At 41.8% G+C, this 20,088-nt stretch overlaps 1 protein-coding gene across 1 annotated transcript in view; it reads left to right on the forward strand.

Moving 5' to 3' along the window:
- The window catches only part of ASZ1 (ankyrin repeat, SAM and basic leucine zipper domain containing 1), a 43,265-nt gene extending 26,390 nt beyond the window's left edge, over positions 1 to 16,875 (forward strand). Inside the window, exons 5-13 of the mRNA XM_035126665.3 lie at positions 809 to 920; positions 1,938 to 2,072; positions 6,661 to 6,785; positions 7,692 to 7,767; positions 8,433 to 8,489; positions 9,882 to 9,994; positions 11,252 to 11,357; positions 13,646 to 13,759; positions 15,377 to 16,875. Of these exons, the coding sequence (XP_034982556.1) occupies positions 809 to 920; positions 1,938 to 2,072; positions 6,661 to 6,785; positions 7,692 to 7,767; positions 8,433 to 8,489; positions 9,882 to 9,994; positions 11,252 to 11,357; positions 13,646 to 13,759; positions 15,377 to 15,529 (991 nt within the window). The 3' untranslated portion in view covers positions 15,530 to 16,875. The remainder of the gene's footprint in view (positions 1 to 808; positions 921 to 1,937; positions 2,073 to 6,660; positions 6,786 to 7,691; positions 7,768 to 8,432; positions 8,490 to 9,881; positions 9,995 to 11,251; positions 11,358 to 13,645; positions 13,760 to 15,376) is intronic.
- Positions 16,876 to 20,088: the final 3,213 nt, after the last annotated feature.

Here is a 20,088-nt window from a genome sequence, read left to right on the forward strand (position 1 = left end):
TTTTGGTGGCATTTGTTTGTGGGTGTCTATCAATGAATTGTCACATTATATTTTGATGACGTACATTGATCACAGGTCATTTGCCAGAAATCCTTTTCCCAGTCAGTTTACAGTAAACATAACCGTAAGTTTGACACTTGCCCATGAAACAGTAGCTCTTCGTGTATATTGCCGCAGGTGGATCTTTAAAACATTTATACTTTGAGAGAAAACACTTATCCAAGTTACAGATAAGTTCTTGAGCTTGCAAAACTGTTACATTAGTAACATATTTTAAAATGCAATAAAAAGAAAACATTTAAACTACCATTTGTATATTTCTTAATTATATTTGAAGGGAAGATCAAGCTGGTTAACACACAAATACTTTAATGTTAATTGGACTTACAACTAATATTAGCTGAAACACAAAATATTAGGTAAAGAAGCTTACAAATGTTACATTGGTCACTATAGAATTACCCATAGGTTTTTTTCCAAGCAGGGCAGCTATGCCAACCAGTACATTGTGTATACTTCAGCATGTGTTGAGGTATTCCAAATATTAACTCCTTGTCCTCTGCAAAGCCAAGAGTCTACAGTGAAATGCAACAAGCAAAGTTTGTTTCTTTGGTTGTGTTTTCAGCATTGTTTCCATGATTTGTTGTTTCAAGGCCTAATGTGTTGTTGGTTCATCATTATTACAGAATAAGTTTTACTAAGACTTTTGCACATGAGAAACATTATACGAAATATTAACAGAATAAATAGTGTTTGGCTTAAGAACACAATAGCTGCTTTAATGGATATTTAATGGATTTTTCCTTAGGAAAAAAATGACTCCATTAATGTATGCAGCTCGTGAAGGCCATCCTCAAGTTGTAACTCTTCTTGCTGCTCATGGATCACAAATAAATGCCCAGGATGAACGTGGTTACACAGTAAGTGAGCTTTATTCTAACCAACAAGACAGACTTTAATTATTTCTGAAATGTGCTTAATCTTGCATCATTCACAGATTTTCTTTCGCCCTCCCTTGTTTCTCCATTTGTTTTTGGAGGAGGAGAAGGAAAAATACTTTACTAAAATGTGGGAGTGCCCCTGACACAATCAGATTATTTCACATACATTTAAGTTTTTTCTCAGTTATGAAGAGTTCACGTGTAGCCAGGATCCAAAGAAGGGATATACACATACAACAGAAACCACATATAAAATAGATTTGCTTACTTTTTTCTTTTTCTGAAGTAATTAGCTCCTTTTTTAAAATTATTGGACCCTGGCTTTCTCTTCAGCCCTGGAAACTCCATGCTGACACGAATGACTGATTGATGCCCCCCCACCTTACTCTGAAGTAGTCTATTGATTTCAGGAATTAAAACAGTTTCATTATGCAGATGCTGTTGCTGGATCGGGGTGAATGGTATAATCTAGTTGAAGAATAGTATGTAAAATTGTAAAATTCAGCTAATCTAGCTGAATTCCATGTAAGGAAGAACACATACTCATGTGAATGTTAACTTTTGTAAGCACAGCTCTGGTCATGGAGTTGGACTTTCTCACCTCTCTTCCTGCCAGTTTCCTATTACGTACTCCTAAAAATCCATCCCATTTCAAAGATTGGAGACCCTCTGGAATAACTTGAGATGTGGTACGAGGGACTGTAGCTGGAAGGGGGAATCAGTGGTGTTTGACTAAGAACTTGTACAGGACAACTCTAGATTCAAGCCAGGGAGTTTTCACATATTTCACTTATTTGTTTGTTTGGAAGAGTAGAAGAGAACAAACAAAGAAAACAAAAAAACAAACAAAAAACAGAATGTTAAGCTTGAATAGCAGGCAGGATCGAACCGAATGAGACATTGATTCAGTGGTAATTTATGTTGCAATTGCTTTCCTTACCCAGTTTTAAAGTACATACTACCTAATAAAGACAACAACTTAATGTCTTGTTACAGGCATTAACGTGGGCAGCACGCCAAGGTCATAAAAAAGTAGTCTTCAAGTTGCTCGAATTGGGAGCTGATAAATCAATACAGACCAAAGATGGACTGACAGCAGGAGAGATTGCTAAGAGCAACAAGCATTCAGAGGTACTATTTTGTGTATGGTGTCAAGACTTGAGTTGAAATGCTTGTATTCATAGCTTGCTTAACTTTCTATACCTACATTAGAGGCATAGTAAACATTAGAGCTGATATAATAATTCGGTGATAAAAAGCCTTATAGTCTGCAAAGAGTTAAAGCTATTCATGTTGGTTCATGCGCCACAATATCAGGGAGTTGGAAACCAAGGCTGATGCCTTAACATATGTGCTCCAAGATCAGCAACAATTTTATGCAATATTGTACATTGTGGTTGCTTACGCTTTGCTCTCCCACGGAGTGCCTGGAGCTAACAAAATTTTCCCACCCCGCCACGATCCTGCATTTTGTTTGCTATTCTGAATTTGGAACTGCAGCATGAAGAGATTTCTACCACCGAGCATTCTGCAAGAAATCTAGGGTTGCTTTGTAAGCTGAGATGCTGGGTGATAAAATATGCTGGGTGCTAGGTATTGCAGTTAAAAAGAATTGTCAAGTGGAAGGGTTAAACAGCCTCTTCCAGCACACAACTTTTGTTTGCTTCACATTGCACTTTCCCAACACTACTAAACAACAGAAAAAATGTGAAGGATCATGTTTGTGAGCTCAGTTGTCTACCTTGATGTTCTGTGTAAGTCCTTGTGATTACCTTTTCGGGGTAGAGGGAGAAGGAGTGACATTGGCCTACAAATGCACTAACATGTAAGCAATGAATAAATTCCTACCTGTTTCAGATTCAATACGTTCATTACCTCCACATGGCCAAAATTGCACCTTTTCTTGATGCTTCTGTATCAATGAAATGGGATTATTTTCAAAACCTATTCTCAGTTATATGTGCATGTCACCTCACACTCCAGATTCTGCACTGCACTCTAGAATGTTACATCAGCTACATGCAGCAAATTTTTATAATGAAGTTTAGATTGAGACTTGAGCTCCCTTCCCTTCAGTGTTCTGTCTATCAGGCACACAGTCGGCATGCACTCTTGTCGCCTCTCTTACTAAGTAATTCTCTTCTGATTTTCTGTTTTAAAAGATGGTTCGATTCTTAGGTTCATAAAATTGTAGAGTTGGAAGGGACCTCAACCCTATGCAATGCAGTATAATACAGGGTGAGTCTTTTAAAAGAGGCCCGTGGAACATGTGTACTCTATCCACGGAGCCTCTTTTAAAGGACTCACCCTGTATAAAAGTGGAAAGGTTTGAACAATGCCCCTTTAATATTAGTATGGTGTAAGTAGTCATACAGTGCATGTAGTTGCATTTCAGCAATATCATCTGTAAGACAGACCTTGCTAGTTCTTCTGCCTTCTGTTTTTTATTTTTTAAACATACTTTTTATTAATTTTACAAACTGCAAAAAAAAACGGTACATACATAAACACCTTTTCCACCTCCTTCCCACCCACCCACATGGATCCTCCCCTGCCACAGAAGTATCCCATGTAGGTGAACAGTCAGAGATGGTCCATTTTATGCTTGGATTTCTGTCCTCCTCCCCCTCCCCTGACCCCAAAGCCCCCCCCCTGCCACCAGGGAGCTCCAGCAAACCAGGGCAGTACGCAGGAGGACATCCATCCAACCATCTATTGTCATACCAAAAAAAGAAAAAAATTGAAATAGGAAAAAAGAGAAAAAAGAAAAAGCAAAAAAAGAGAAAAAGAACAGTACAAAACAGAAAAAAAATTTCTTACATTCATAATTGTAAAACCATATTTTGTGGGCTTCCCCTCCCCCCCCTTCCCCGGTTTTCATCCCTTTTTTATCATCTTTAACAGTTTCTTACTTTATAAAAATACACCTTTATATCTTATACAACTTATAAATCAATTGTTATCATTTTCACCTAATGTTCAAATCACTGAAAAATCAAACTCCCATTTTATCTTCCCGTGCCTAATTTTTACTCCCTCTATAAGCCTCAATATTTTCACATTTTTCCAAAATCCATTCACTTTTAAAACTATAACTATTCTCAATTTAACCTTACATCCCCGATTACCAGCTCCACCCCCCCAATCCAGCAAATTCCATAATCAGCAGACCAGTTATAAACCTGTTAATCCATCCTTATAATCACAACATCACTTTCCCTTCACCCCACCCCCTGTTTACAGTCTTTTGCCATCTAGGCCACCATACAAGACCCCTGAATTTCTTCTCTTCTCTGCATATTTTTTCCTTCTTCCCTGTGGGTGTTCTGGAGTTCCAGTAATACCAATCGTGCCCCCCTCAAATGCAGGGCACTCCATCCAACTTTTTGTAGAGTAAAGTCATCATTTTTTTCGTGGTGTGCTTCATTTTGTGTTGAATCATCACAGTCCTCATCTTCATCTTTTTCTTCCAAATCACAGTCACCATCTTTGTCATTCTCACATTCATCTTTTTCAGTTTCAAAAGCTTCATCTTCTAGAAAATCATATTCTGCCATCACCATCTGAAATTGTTGCTGTAACTCTTGCCGTTTTTTCTCCTCTTGACATAGTTCTATTCTTGTTTCCCACATTAAGGTCAAAACAGACCGCTGGAACTCAGGGGAACACTTTTTTGTTGACATAGTTCAATCCTGCCAAGGTCAAAACTTGTCACGTGGGGTGGAATATGATCACAGTTTATTTTCTCGACTCCATTTTAACAAGCTGGCTGCATTCTTCAAGTCTTATTGACAATAAAGTTCGAACTCACATTTCACAAACATTTAAACCAAAAAAGAATTTCCACAAAGTTCAGAAATACAATGAAATAAAAATTGACTTATAAATCCTGATCAACTCACTGGGTTGTCTGGGCTGCCGGCTGCCGAGGAAAAGAAAGGTTTTTCTTAGTCTTTACCTCTTGCTGCAGGGCACTCACAACCACAGTCTCTCTCCCCTTTCACCCTGCATTTAGGGGAGATTCTCTTTGATGCCTTTGAGGGATCCTTTTAAGTTAAGATCTTCTGTTTACGGCTTCGGGTTTCTGTTTACTGTCTCTTATGTTACCGTGGGGGGGGGGTGGCTTCCTCTTTTCCCCCTCTCTCCCAAATCCAAATTGCCTTAATTTAAATTCCAAACAATCCAAATTACTCACAGTCTATTCATTTGCTAATTATTCTTGGAAGAATTGGCCGCCTCCACTTCCCAGACTCGCAGCTTCGCGCTCTCAGAGCAGCAGTGTCAGCCTGTCCGCCGCGGTTCACCTCCTCGCTCTCGGGGGCTTAAACAAAGCCGATCCGGGGAGGAGAGAGCCCGCTTTTGGCGCCGCCAGGCAAAATCCGTCCCCAAAAAGCTCGATTTGGGGCTTTTAAGGAGGTTTTGCTTCGCTGGAGCAATTCCCTCCACCTCTGAAGCGCCGAGGTCCGCTCCGCTGATCGGACCCCCGTCTGAGCAAAGATGGCGCGGTCAACCGGAAGCCTGCCTTCTGTTTTTTAAATACGTTCTGCCACTTAGTAATAATTTATGAAATTACTGTAGATCTTCATTCAGATTCATGCTTGAATAATGTTTCTACTCATGACAATCTGAATTTATTTCTATTGATGTACTAATTTGGAAAAAGAAACGGGGGTCAACTGCCACAACACAAAATTGAAGCTGAACATACTTAGAAGGATTAATACTGAAAACATACTGTACACACTTGATAGAAAAGTGACTTGCTACATTTAAAGTAAAATAAGGCAGCTGACACATCATTGCCAGTAAAAAAAAGACTTAAGAGCAAGCAAAGGGAGATCAGGCATAAGGATGTGGGAAGAAGCAGTCATGGAGATCAGGCAGGTGGGGTGTGTGCAGATCAGGTATGGGGACGAGGGAAGGAGCAGCCACTGAGGTAGGATGGGTGGGGGGAGGAGAGGAAGCGGGCTCACCACTGCATGGTTTGAGTAGGAGGGGATGGGGGGTGCATTAAGCCGCTGTCAGCAGGACAGCCAGCGGTGGCAGCCAACAAAGATGTACGTCCACCATGGCTGCTGCCACTTTCCTACTGACTGAAAAAAGCTGCCACGTCTCAGTGCCAGGGGGAGGCCTTGAAGTGAGGGTAATCAGCTGCCCTCTTCTCTGTCAGCATGAGGGGAAGGCAGCGCCTTGCAATTAGCTGCACTGTTTTCCCTCAGCGTGAGGGAAGGCAGCTCAGATCAGCGGCGTGATCACGGAGATCATTGTGTGATATCAGTGGCGCTTTGAAATTGGCTGCCCTGTTCCCCTTTGCGTGAGGAGCAATACATTGCTGCGCATTTCCATGTCAAAATTACCACTGTGGTGTAATTTCAAAACCGATTTTGGCTAATATATTGAAAAATTGCACAGCGCTAAAACAGACCATAAAATTTAAGATATTACCATGTACAAATGACAATAATTTAGTTGGGGAGGCAAGGGAAGGGACTGTGGACCCTCAGGTGCATTCTGTGGACCCCCAGGAGTCCCCGGACCCCTAATTGGGAACCACTGGAGTCTAACATGATAGCTGAGTAGAAACTTTTCTGCACATTCTCTCTATTTTATAGCTGAATTTCCAGTTGGACTTAACAGTGTAACAGACCTATTTGTAAACATGAAAAACAATCTGTTCCATGATTTAATATTAACAATTTATTTTTAATTATTCTCTTAGCTTTTTAGCTTACTTTCATTGAGTAGACACCCTTTCCAAGAAAGATTCAACAACCTGACTAAAGAAGAGGCTATTCACAAACTTCTGAAAGCAGTTCCCAATTCATTTAAAAGCCAGAAAACCAGGTAAAAAATAGTGAATACTAACGTATTTAACTTTGAAAGTATTATGCTATGAAAGCTTTGACAATTGGACAGTTTAAACACAGTACAGTGCACCGTTTAAACACTTAATTCAGTTCCCTTTAAAAGCACTTCCATTTTAAACAGATACTAAAATTCAAGCTGCAGTCTGTCAGAGCTGCTCTGTTGTTAGAGAGAAGTTCCATCATTTACATAGCCATTTCTATGCCCATAAAATTTCCAGGGTCATAGATGTACACTGTTGGTGGGATGGGTGTCTTGGGTGGGGAGGGGAAGAGGAATGATTGATTCAAGGGCAAGCTTGTCTCTCCAAGATCCAAGACGCCTTCATTCCATCGTTGGAAACTGCATAGCTGTTGTCAATTAGGAGGGGGAAATGGCAGGAAATTAGAATGTAGGGGATGGAAAACCACCCTAGCCGCTTTGAACTGGCAGGGCATAGATTGCCACCATGGATTTTGTTTCTTCCGCTGTCCTCCCCAAGAGTGCTCTGCTAGTTGAACTTTTTTATCTGTAGGTTACAGGAGGGTATTTGTGTATTGTACTTACAGTTCACTCATTCCTTTGCCTCTAAGCAGCTATAAAAACCAGCTGATCAAGGAAATAATTTTATTCTTTTAGTAAAGATATAAAATATAAATAATGACATGTATTTGCCTTTTAAAACTTCTGGTGTGATTAAAAAGACCCGTTGCATGAAGGATGCACAAATTAGGTAGCTATTGATAAGGGGGTTTTTTTGCCTCTGCATTTTTATACTGGAGCTGAGTTTAAATCAGTATTTTTAATCAATATTTAAAAGGCAGCAACAGAATATGTGTCATTTTATTTCTTAAGATTTGCTCCAGTTATTTATACTTTTATAATAATCAACCAATATATTTATAGTTCTTATGCAGCCTTTGGTGACCTGGAGGTGTTTTTACAAGGCCTTGAGCTTGAACACTTAACAGAGGTCCTGAAGGTAAGCTTTGAAAGCTGTGAAACCATATATGGATAATGGCCTTGGATCTAATGGCATCACGGGGCCACTGGATTGGGCACTGACTCCAGTTTGATTGTGAGGCAGGAGCAAGGAAAATGACCAATCAGATTTTTGCTCCTGCTTGACCAAAGCAGTCACATCAACTTTAGCTCTCATTCTTCCTACTTCTACTTATTAAAGCTATGAGATAGGGGGTGGTGTCCAATTGGGTTGTGTCTCCCTGACAGAAGGCACCAGTCAACAGAATGAGAAAGGAGGCCATTTTTGGCTATTTCCCCCACCCACTTGCTTCCTCTTCAGAGCATGTTTGGGGTGGGGGGAGAGTGAGAGGTTGCAAGGGGAGGAAGAAATCTCCAAAAAAAGCCTGTCTCTCTGTTGTCCTATTTTGGAGAATGTGCATTTAGGCTTCAGTACTACACCCACTTGAGGCGCATTGAACTTACGTCTGAAAAGACCTGTTGTAGGATTGTGCGGAATATTAACCTAGATTTGTGCTTTAAGTTTGTTTTATCCACTATAAATATCCTTAAAATGTTTTGATACTTAGTTGGGTTTATTGATCTGGGTGAAGGCATATGGGAAGGTGTATTATTACATTCTGATTTACAGTGTTTTCTATAATAAAATATTTTTGCTTCATACAGGAGGGAGATATTGGTTTAAGGGAGCTTTTGACCATGGGAAACAAGGACTTTACACAGGTTGGCTTAATGCAGATGTTTCTAATTTTTCACATCACAGAACAATTTTAATGCTGATGTACATTTTAATTCGTGAGAAGAGTGATGGTGCAGAAACTGCCTTCTTGACTGATGGACCCACTATTGGTCTCATCTACACAATCTCATGTAGGGGGAGTTCCTAACTCACCTAGGGTTTGAGACCCATCAGCTTTAGCTGGTTTAGCTGGCCAGTCGAAGGTTGGATGGTGTCTTGTATGCTTCTGGCAACTCCTGCAGCCAAGCTGGTGCTTTCCTTTGGACTACATCAGCGAGGCTGATAGGAAGGTCGTCGGGCAGCCCAGGACCTCCATACACACTGCCCAGGCTTGCACCCCAGGGAGGTCACTTCAGTGCTGCTAACGCAGCGGTTTGACTCCTCCCCCCCCATTGTCTCTCGGGGCACATCAAATGTGATGGCATTTGTGCAAGGAGGTACTTTGAATTCCTTTTTGATGTTCCCTTCAGGGAAGAGATCATTTTGTCTACATGGTGTAACATAAATCAGTATTAGCGTATAACCATGTGCTCAAGTGTTTATAAACAATTTTATAACTACAAGGTTATAAAGCTCTCTATTGTTTGGAAATAATATGAGCTGAATGGTGAATATGAATTCAACCAAGCAATTTCAGGTGTTACCTGGAAAAGAGGCTTATGGAGCAACCCCTCCACTGCACAAGTCTGGTGTTGAGTGGTTGGATTAGTCAGACACTAATGTCACTGCAAATACAGAGCTCACCTGCTGCCTGCTAAACATGCAAGGGGTTAGAAGTGCTGTAGGTAGGATCCTCAGCAGCAGAAAGCCCCCAAATAGGGTGTTTCGAGGGGTGGTGGTTAGACCAGTCCTGCTGCTACATTGTGTGACTTCATCAGGGCTAATGTGGGCCCAATTGCTGTATCAGCCGCAGGCATGCCCACCTACTTGCTATGGTCTCTGTGCACAGCAGGGCTGCAGGTGTATTGGTCCCGTCTCCAGGCAGCCAAATCTGAACCAGCACTAACCAGGCACAAAGAGGGTTTGAATTGCAGTGCCTTTTACGAAAAGATCCCCCCCCCCAAATGAAATCACTTCATCAAAAGACCAAGTAGTAGTGCAGTTTTTTCTTTGGAAATTATTAAAGTTTTAACTTATGGCTTGAAATTACAAATAAATACATTGGAAGATACTGATTTACCTATATGTATAATATTTATTGAACCTAGCTTGGTGAGATTGTAATACAGTTAGAGGATGCACAGCCCTAAGATGCTGAAACTTGTTCTTCCATGATGTAGCCTTCGTGGACTTAATACCAAGCTTTTTGAGTTTTTAAAATCCTGTTTTATTCTAAATTTCTCTGTTTAGATAGTTTGATTTTTTGTTTTGTTTAGCTTGGAATTACAAATATCAGAGATCAGCAGAAAATCTTAGGTGCTGTTAAAGAAGTGCAGATAGAAGAAGTAAAGTTGGAAGAGTTGTCCAGAGTGGTGAATTTGGAACTCAGGTAAAGCAGTTTGATGGAAATACAAACACACACACTCTTTTGTACAGGCAACAAGTGTGTTGCGTTCCAGAACCCTGCTCACATAAGTGAAAATTGCGTAAGTGGGGAGCACTCTCTAAACACCCTTTAAATGCCCGTTATGTAGCGTTCTCTCCAATTCAGATAGTAAATACCGTACAAAAAAAATCCACAACTGAAATGGAAGCTCTGGGGCTGGCTGGAGGACATGCGGGAAAGCTGCTGCTGCTGCGATACCCCACACACCAGCTGTTAGTTGGAGAGGCTGCGCAGCCTAAACCAAAACCTGACTGCGCCTCCAGTCTCTTCTCTGCCCTCACTGAAGTCCTCTTCAGACTTTGGAGAGGGTCTCCTTGTGAACCATGAGGACTCTTTAGCTCTCTCCCTCCATTTCCTGGTGTGGATTACATTATTTAATGCTTTCCCAGCACTGTGCATATGTGCAGTCACACACACCGGGAGGTGGGGGGATGCCTGTAGTTGATTGATTTTGTCTGTGGCACCATGGCCATTACAAAACATACTGCTGGGACAAATACCTACAAACACAAATGAGTGGTGAATCTAAACTACTGGCACAAACGCAAGGTGAGCAAAATATAGGTGGGTGGAAACACATCAAAATCCCTTCTGTGGGTGTGTGAAATGTAATATTACAGTCCCCTAGATTTGTACAGTTGTAAAGTTCCCCAGCAGCAGCCATAGGATGATGAGTTTGGTTATATAGTTATTCCTCATTTTAAGAGCAAGTCTACTGTTTGCATACCTGTTTCACCTTCTGTTTTTTTTAATTACTATGTGTTAGAGCAGGGATATGGAGCCTCAGATCCAGTAACTATCTAGCCCTAGGGACTCTCTCTTTGGGAAGAGGTTGTGCCCATCTGGTTACCTTCCCTTTGCTCAGGCCATGTCCCTAACCAGCCTTGCTGTGATCCCACCTCATGTGCTTTTTGGCTGGCTGGAATGCATCTTTGAACTGTGAGAGGTGGGTGGGTGTAGGATGGAGAGTGTTTTTTGTGTGTATGGAAACCTCTGGCTTGTGTGGCTAGAATGTAGCCTACTGTGCAAAGGGTAAGAGTTCTGCCCACTTTTTGCCTCTGGCTGTACCCACTGCCAGCATGTGGCCCCCTAGACGGAGTGTGGCCCTTGGGTTAAAAAGTGTTTCCCACCCCTGAAATAGAGTATTAACTATTTCTGTATAACTGTGTATGTAACTATTGTCTCACTTCATTTTTACAGTGGCGATGAGTTTCTTTCTTTCCTTGTGAAACTAAACAAACAGTGCATGCACCTTACAGCTGCTGTGCAGAGTGCGGTTAATCAGTTCCCTACAGATGCTCACAAGGTGAGCATATGGTGCTGTTAAGATTTTTATATATATATAAAATAGCAAACATGCTTACAGTATATATGACCAAAATGTGTCTACATACAGGCATCCCCAAACTTCGGCCCTCCAGATGTTTTGGACTACAGTTCCCATCTTCCCTGACCACTGGTCCTGTTAGCTAGGGATCATGGGAGTTGTAGGCCAAAACATCTGGGGGGGCCGCAGTTTGTGGGTGCCTGGTCTAATATAATATATTGAAGGTCCACTTTAGAGTTAAACCTCACATAATTATAGTCCTCTTTAAACAAGCCCTCTTCTGTTTAAAGCATTGAAACACAATTAGAGAAGCAACTTTCTCTTTTTATGTTTGGTGTTGGAGGTATCCTGCTGTGGGTCAATGCCCTTTCATCTAGCGCATAAAATGAAGTTCTAATACTTAACTCCAAGAGTTGCAGCGCTCGTTGGAGCAGCACACTTACTTGGCTCATCCTAGTTAAAGGGCTTTACCTACTGCTTGACTTCCATTCTCACTTTAAATTATTCCTTAAAGGAGCCAGCATGCTAAACCAGGGGTCAGCAACCTTTTTCAGCAGTGGGCCAGTCCACCGTCCCCCAGACCATGTGGTGAGCCAGATTATATTTTGAGGGGGGAAACCAAACGAATTCCTATGCCCCACAAATAACCCAGAGATGTATTTTAAATAAAATGACACATTCTACTCACTACTACACACTGATTCCCCGGCTGTCCGCGGGCCAGATTGAGAAGGCGATTGGGCCGCATGCGGCCCACGGGCCTTAGGTTGCCTACCCCTGTCCTAATCCAACCCATATAAGAACTTTCCCTTACTGGAATCTGCATAGGCATTTGAACAGCTGAGGACCCTAACACTAAGACTCATATTCTTAAAGATAGGGTTCCTGGTGGCCATCAAATCAGCCAGAAGGGTATTGGAATTCACCTTTCCCAGCTATGCAACTGAACCCTTATTTTATCTCCTAGATAAAGGCCCTATTTCATAGGTTACAGGAGTTAAGTTCCTGTTCCAAGTCTTCGCATCCCTCTGAGCACGCTGACTTGTATAGAGGGCATATTAAATGTATTGTTTCTTTCAGACACTGCAACCTTACATATTTTCACCCCAAATTCCTAGGAGAAAAGAGTTGCCCATACATAACCCCCCCGCCAACACTGCTACATATAATAGCTCACTTCGCCAGAGCAACAGGGATATCCGCAGCTCTTTCCACAATCACCTCTGTCAGAGGTATGTCAGCCCACCACAGTGGTTCACAGCTAGTACATTCAGTGAGCAATACAAAATACTGTAGACTGCACCATAACAGACTTTGGGAGGAGAGTGCTCCAGCATGTCCTCCCAACTTCCTAGACTAACTGCTTCCCCCTTAGAATGCAGCTAGGAATCAACCAAATGTTTAATATCTCCTATGACAAACATAGAATGGAGCATTGGCTACTCACCATGATGGTTCTTTCTGGTTTGACATATGGAAGTATCCAAGATTAGTATATATTCTCAGTGGCTAATATAAACAAAACACGACACTGATATTGGGCCTGTTGTTGTTTAGTCGTTGTAGTAGTCATGTTTGACTCGCCATGACCCCATGAACCAGAGCATGCCTTGGAAACACTCATTTTCTTCTCAAAGCTTCTCCTTTTTTATGTCCATGGAGTTTTCTTGGCAAAATACTGGTGTGGTTTGCCAGTTCCTTCTCCAGGTGGATCACATTTAGTCTAAACTCTCATCTATGTCCTGTCCATCTTGGGTGGCCCCGCACGGTATAGCTCATAGCTTCTTGAAGGTTTTCTAGCGCCTTCGCCACGACAAGGCAGTGATCCATGAAGGGGAATATTGGGCCTAACCTGGCACTATTTTTAACACATCCATAGGGCCAGCATTGATTTACCCACTGCATTTTTCCGCATTAGACTTCTTTCGAGGGTCACTTGATTCCTTGTCTTCCTGGGCCAGTGCAAAGATATTAATCTATACTAAGCCATTACTGGAATACCTCTGTACGCACCAGAGAATTCTTGCAGGGCACAACCAATTTTCCATTCCATATTTGTTCAAAGAATTGATGATGTACTGTTTTGTCATTATAACAGACAGAAGGTATATGTTTGCAACGATACCAATACCCCCCCCCCGAAAACCAACTAACAAAAAACATGCTTTGTGTAACTGATCAGAATTGAGTTTAGTGGTGTTGTAAAAATGCTGCTCTAGTTGTGTATAAACTACATTTCAGATAAGTAATGTTATATTTCTTGTTAGTTGGTTCTTGAATGGAGTCCACCTCAGAAGCTTGCTAATGTTTGTGGAAAGCTTGTTTCCAGTGCTGAGGATCTGACTGGAGAAGCTACCAAACTGAAAAGCCTCATGCAAAAGGTATGCATGTTGTAAGACACAGAATGCATTCAAAACCATTATCAAAATATGGGCAACTTTTCTAGTACATGTTGATTCACGCAGTGTGATAAACCATAAGATTGCCATTGAATAGTATTTTTGAATTGTAGATCAAATGTTTGTCAATCCAAATCAATATTGGAGGGGGGAATAGTGGAAAGGGATAGAAATGAGGGTCATTATTAAATATAATCGGCTTATTTTGAAATCTGGAAGTTTCACAAACCTGTGCTCTGAATTGCTGGAGGGCTGCTCATAGCAAAAGTCCATTATTGTATCGTTCCCGTTGTGTGCCTTGAATTGATAACTTGGTTTATATTTGATAGGTCCCTTACAGCACAAATTTTTAATTACATGAGGGTTTAATCAGCAAAATTTTAATGCTGTTTGGAGGGGGACTTTTGAAAGCTTTCTCTTTCGGTTTTAGTTCATTGTGGTTTGTCCTGCTATTGGTTGTGACAAATTACCCATTAGTGTTTAAACTCAAATTTCCAACAAGCCAAAACATGATTCTTGAAGCAAGTTGGTGTGTAGGAGGGTAGAAGTAGAAGCATGTGTAAGTTGGAAGCTAAGTGCATCTTCTTACCCCTCCATCCTGCCAGGTTGTTTGTTTTTTCATTTGAGAATTTAGACTGAGAAAGTTGTTCCTATGGCTCCAGTATCTGCAGAGCCAACTTAAAACCATCTAAAGAGCAGTTGGAACTGCATTAGGATGATAGTAGTTTAGATGGCATGGCTGCCCCACTATGGGTGGACAAGATCCCACAAGAAGGGAAGAAATAGTCTGGCTACTAGTGATTCTTTTTGCTTGGACTCTGGCGTTTTGTGTATTGTATGTTTGCTTATTCTCTCTTGGTTGTTTGTAATCATTTAATTTGCTGTAATTCTTAGAAGTGATTCTGTTTTATTTTGTTATCAAGTAGCAACATGTGAAATGGTTTGTGAAGTTTTGTTAATTCATTTTTAGTTGTTTTTTGAATTGTTATATAATGGCAAGGCTGTAATTTTGCCATTACTATGTGGGTTGTAAATTTCTGACTACAGCAGAGCTTTCCAAACTTTTCATGTTGGTGACACACTTTTTAGACATGCATCATTTCGCAAGTAATTCAGTTTTACTAGCAAATTGGAGGTTAAACTAACCCCCTTCCAGCCCTGGGAGCAGCGTGGGGAGTGTTCACACGACACACCTACACACTGCAGCTGACATACTAATGTGTCACGACACAGTTTGGAAAGCTCTGGAGTACAGTAATGTGGGAATACAATATTCAAATCAAAAATTAATTGGTAGTAACCACAATTCTGCGTCCAAACAACATAGCAAACTGTGGGGCAAGCAAGACCCAAAAGTAAAAGTCAAGAGTAATCTTCTGGCTGCTCAAGGGAGGGGAACACCCAAACCCAAGGCTCACTACATCTTGGGTTTGTTGCAGTAAGTTATTGTTTAGATTTGAAAGCAGCCTCTGCATCTATATGCATTGCTATTGTTTCAATCACATTCTTAGAAGTATAAATATATAAATTTAAAGTATAGTGTACTGTGGTGTAGACATCTAACATTCTCTTTTCACCCAACTCCATGAATTTTATCAGCTGCATGATGGACAGAAAGACGATCCTTGCCGAATACAACCTTGGGTGGAAAAACGCTGGTGGAAGAAGCCTATTGTTAAAATAGTAGCAGTAACATTGGTTGGGTCTGGTTGTGCTATCTTTATCATGAAGTTAACTTTAAGGAAGAGCTGAGCTGGGAGTAATACATAAAACAACTTTTAAATATATTTTCCAACATCTTGAATTACAGCTAAATCCGTTATTTGTATTAACATTCATGGTTTCAGGAGTGTCAGTTTTATAATAGTAAAAGCATTGTAATTTCCATATATTTGCTTCATTTTTTTAAAAAAAATTATAGAATCTCTTCTCCTTGGCTCAATTTCTGACTCCTTTCCAGATATCAATCAGGAAACTATGCTCTTCTTTATTGCCAGTTTATAGCATGTTCTCCTTCACAGAACAGCCAGAGATGTGCAGCAAGGGCTTCCCTTAACAGGGATAGATAAACGGCTGGCTGCAAGCAACTGATATTTCTCCTCCTTTGTGAATGATGAGAGAGGCTATTGTTACTTTTGCCACCAGGCAGCCAGTTCAGTGAGGAGTTCTAGAGAGATTAACAAGGGGGGGAAAGAGGGCAGTTTCCCAGCTGGTCCCCATATCATGGGTGCTGGCTGGCATTTTAGGAGATCCCTCCAAAGGAGGTTGCAGCAATGTTGGGTGGAGTTGCTGGAATTCCCTTGCACAATTTCTGTGTTTTCTCTTGCTGAGGGATATTATTTAAAAAATAAATTTAAAAAAATCCTACCAGCAGCACCTTAGAGACCAACTAAGTTTGTCATTGGTATGAGCTTTTGTGTGCATGCACACTTCTTCAGATACGAAAGCTGAAACCAATGACAAATTTAGTTGGTCTCTAAGGTGCTACTGGAAGGATTTGTTTTGTTTTGTTTTGACTACGTCAGACCAACACGGCTACCTACCTGTAACTAGAACTCTGGCTTATTTAGTCATTTTGCAGAGAGATGGACCGCCATGAGAAGAAGGCTATGTCTGTGACATGCTGAACTCTCCCTGAGTGTTGGCTAAAGTGGAACTGGAGAGACATGGTAGGCAGGAAGGTGGAAATGGTCTCTTCCTTCTCTGAAACACCTCAATGACTGCCAAAAGAGAGAAAGATGCTTTATGTGAGGGGTTCAAAGAGGCAGCCTTGCTACTCTGTCTCATGTCCATTCCTTTAGCAGGGGGCATGCAAAGTGGAGGACCAAAGAGTATTAGGGTATATCACTATCTTTTAAAAAAATAGCCTATAGGCCTATAAGCTGCTCCCAGGCAGTAGCTTATACCCGGCTCTTCTCTAGAAGGCAGAGCCGAAACCTGGAAGGTGCCTTCTCTCCAGAAGGGACATAATTCCCCTCCCCCCTTGATTGGCTGTCTTCTTTCTATTCCACTGTCTTGCTGACTAAGAACCAATTGGCTTCTGTCCTTTGTAAGTTTAATTTATTTTTATGTAAAATAAATCTTCGTTGTTATATGTGCCTATTTGGATTCAATTTATTCATGTAAAAGGATGGTTTTAATTAAAAGGTACTGCATATCCCTGCATTGCTGGGGGTTGGACTAGGTAATCCTCAGGGTCCCTTCCAACTCTTTGATATGATATTACATACACGCCCTACATCCTGATTCCTAAGTAGCATATTTCCTCTATTGAAATACTTATTTGGACCTGAAGGTTTGTACTGGGTGCTAGATCAGAGAGACAGTGAAGATTTTGCTGGTAGCCCATCCACCTTGGTGCCGTCACAGAGAAGGCAGTCTCAATCATGGTATGGAAAACCTCAGAACATTCCTTCTTTGGGATGTCATTTCCCACACACAAGCTGCCTTGATTGAACCTGCTTGGGATTTCCTGGTTGTCATGATAGTCATCGGGCTGTCTCAGAAGTCAGAGAGCCCAACACACACATCAGGTCATACCTTAGATCTGCTTTTTTTCAACTGGTTGATGGTTCAGTAGGAGGTTGTTGTGGAAAATATCCTGTTGTCTGTCATGGGCAGACCACGAGCAAGGTTTGAAATGCTGATGACAGTGCCACCTGCAGCAGCATAGGACTCATTGAGCCCTTGGGACTTAGGGACTCTGATGAATTAATGAATGCTATGTGGGATCTTCCGACTGACGTGGCTGCTGCTTGTCTTGGAGCCCGGGTACTGCTGGGGAACAGTGAGATAAAGAAGGCTGCCTGCACAGACACTCCTGAATACCCTCTCTGAAGCAGTGGACCTCAGCCCTGTGGTTCATGGAAGAGCTCTACTGGCTAAAGTAGGCCCAGTGACAACTAGAATGCAGTCTCGTACGGAATACAACAGAAAGCAGGTAAGAACACAATATCATGCCTTTTGTCCTAAAACAGTTTTACAGGGTAATGAAAGAGTTAGGATAATCTCCAAAAAGATACAGTATCGAGATACTGTCACAGTATTGTGACAAATGTGCACAGGGCAAAATCTTAGTTGGGCTGTATTTGAAACATCCAGGGATGTTAGCCTGGACGATGGGGAACCTGCAGCCCATGGCAAAATTTGACCCTGCACAGGTCACAATTTGGCCCTCACCACCACCATCTGGGAATTGGATTGCTCAGCTGTCCCTGCAGAAACCAGGGGTGGTGGTGAGTTAAAGTTTGCTGGTTCAACTACTATACAACAGAGTTCCCCCATGGGGAGCTCCTATTATGCAGCCACTTGATTAAGAATGCAGCTTTGCCAGCCCTGTCCCTAACCAACTGATGGCCAGGAATTTGAGAAATGTTGTGTAGTAACTGGCCAGAGGCAAGCATGAAATGTGAAAGTGGAGCCAAATACTGCCTTGCCTCATCTGACGGTCTTTCATCTCCATCTCTCTGCTCTAGGACAGATGTGGACTGAAGCGCTCCTAAAAGCTTTAGGGATTGGTTTTTGGTTTGATCCCCATAAAATGTTTTTAGTGTCAGAAACCCCTTCTTTCATCTCCACTTTATGAAATTCCTGACATTTAATGCACGTAAGAAGGAATCCAAACTTATTCAAGCAACAAACTTGGGAAACAGCTGCCTTCATATGGGCAGCTAAAACCTTCCCTCTTTTGATCCTCTCATGTTTCTGCTGTGTGCAAATATACAAAATAAACAAGGTATGTTTTACATTTGTATTAAGAGGCCATTTGAGAGAAAAGCTGGTTTAAGCCTCAGGGATGAAAAACTTGCCAATGTGTCTGTTGCCCAGTCTCATGCCTGGTGTGATGTGCTTTTTTTACATAATTATGGAGCTGCCTTGTTTCACTAAAATAAAGTATGCCAACCTATTTTTTATGTGTAAGTAAAATAGTATGGCAGATTTAGTTTAGCTTTAGCTTACGTATCTTTATAAACCTTGCTTTTCTATTTAAAAAGAAAGTGCCATAAAATAAAATAGCATTTGAAATTTACTAAATCTGCCTCAATTAAAGAAAAGAATGTGCTGCAGCTGTGCCAAGGGACTGGTATACAAAAAGAGGCCTGTGCCTCATCATGTGCGTTTGTCACTTTGAGACAACCTTTGGTGTTTGTCTCCTTCAAATAAACAAATGGAGTGGTTGGACAGCGTCAACCTTTCGGCTCTCTCTTGCAAATACAGTGGTACCTCGACTTACGAAGACTATCTGTTCCACGGCCGTCTTCATAAGTCGAGGTTTTCAGATGGCGAAGCGCTTGGTTGGCGCATGTGCGAAGCGCGATCTCGCGCTTCTGCGTGCGGCAAAAAGACTTCCGAGGTTGTCGACTTCGGAAGTTGAAACCTTCGGAAGTCGAAGCGTTCGGATGTTGAGGTATGACTGTAACCCTTCCTAAACCACAGAGCCTAGGGCTTGCTGATCAGAAGTTCAGCGGTTCGAGCCCCCGTGATGGGGTGAGCTCCCATTGTTCAGTCCCTGTTCCTGCCAACCTAGCAGTTTGAAAGCATGTAAAAGTGCAAGTAGATAAATAGATACCGCTACAGCGGGAAGGTAAAGGGCGTTTCCGTGCGCTGCTCTGGTTCGCCAGAAGCGGCTTAGTCATGCTGGCCGCATGACCTGGAAGCTGTACACCGGCTCCCTCGGCCAGTAAAGCAAGATGAGACTGTAGTAAAAGATTTATAGAATATGGACTTAATGGTCAGGGGTCCCTTTAACTTTACCTTTTACCCATCTTCCAGTTCCCTTGCTGAAAGAAATATTTCACAGTGAATGTGGATATCGCATACATAATTATTAATTTCTCGTGGGAGCTGCCTTTAATTATAGGCATCTCGTTTGTGCCTTTTTTTCTCCAAGGTGCTTGTTTTATTTCATTTCATCTTCATTCACACTTTGGCCAGTCCCCGTTTCCCCTTACAGCTTTGCCCAAATCCCCCTTCCCCTCATAACTCACCAAAACCACCCCTCTGGTTACAGTTCGCCAGTCTCCCCTTCATCATCATTCCCACCCCCCACTGATGTAGAAAGGAGAGAGAGAAAAATACGCCATTTAAAATGTTGAGGCTGAAATTGTGGCAGTTTGAGGTGCACAGCAACAGTGGTGCAGAGCGGTTGCTGGGAGGTTTCCAAGCCTGTTCTGGCTGTTCTCTGCTGCTTGTCCAGGCTGACCACCACCCACGCCAGGTGCCTGAGCTGTTCAGTCACCTGCCTGGGCCACCTACCTGGTCTGTTGTCATGCTGCATTGACATCACTCTTACAAGTCCTATGCTGAGATGG

The sequence above is a fragment of the Zootoca vivipara genome, chromosome 9 (genome assembly GCF_965207765.1).
Source record: "Zootoca vivipara chromosome 9, rZooViv2.hap1.1, whole genome shotgun sequence".
Taxonomy (NCBI): Eukaryota; Metazoa; Chordata; class Lepidosauria; order Squamata; family Lacertidae; genus Zootoca; species Zootoca vivipara.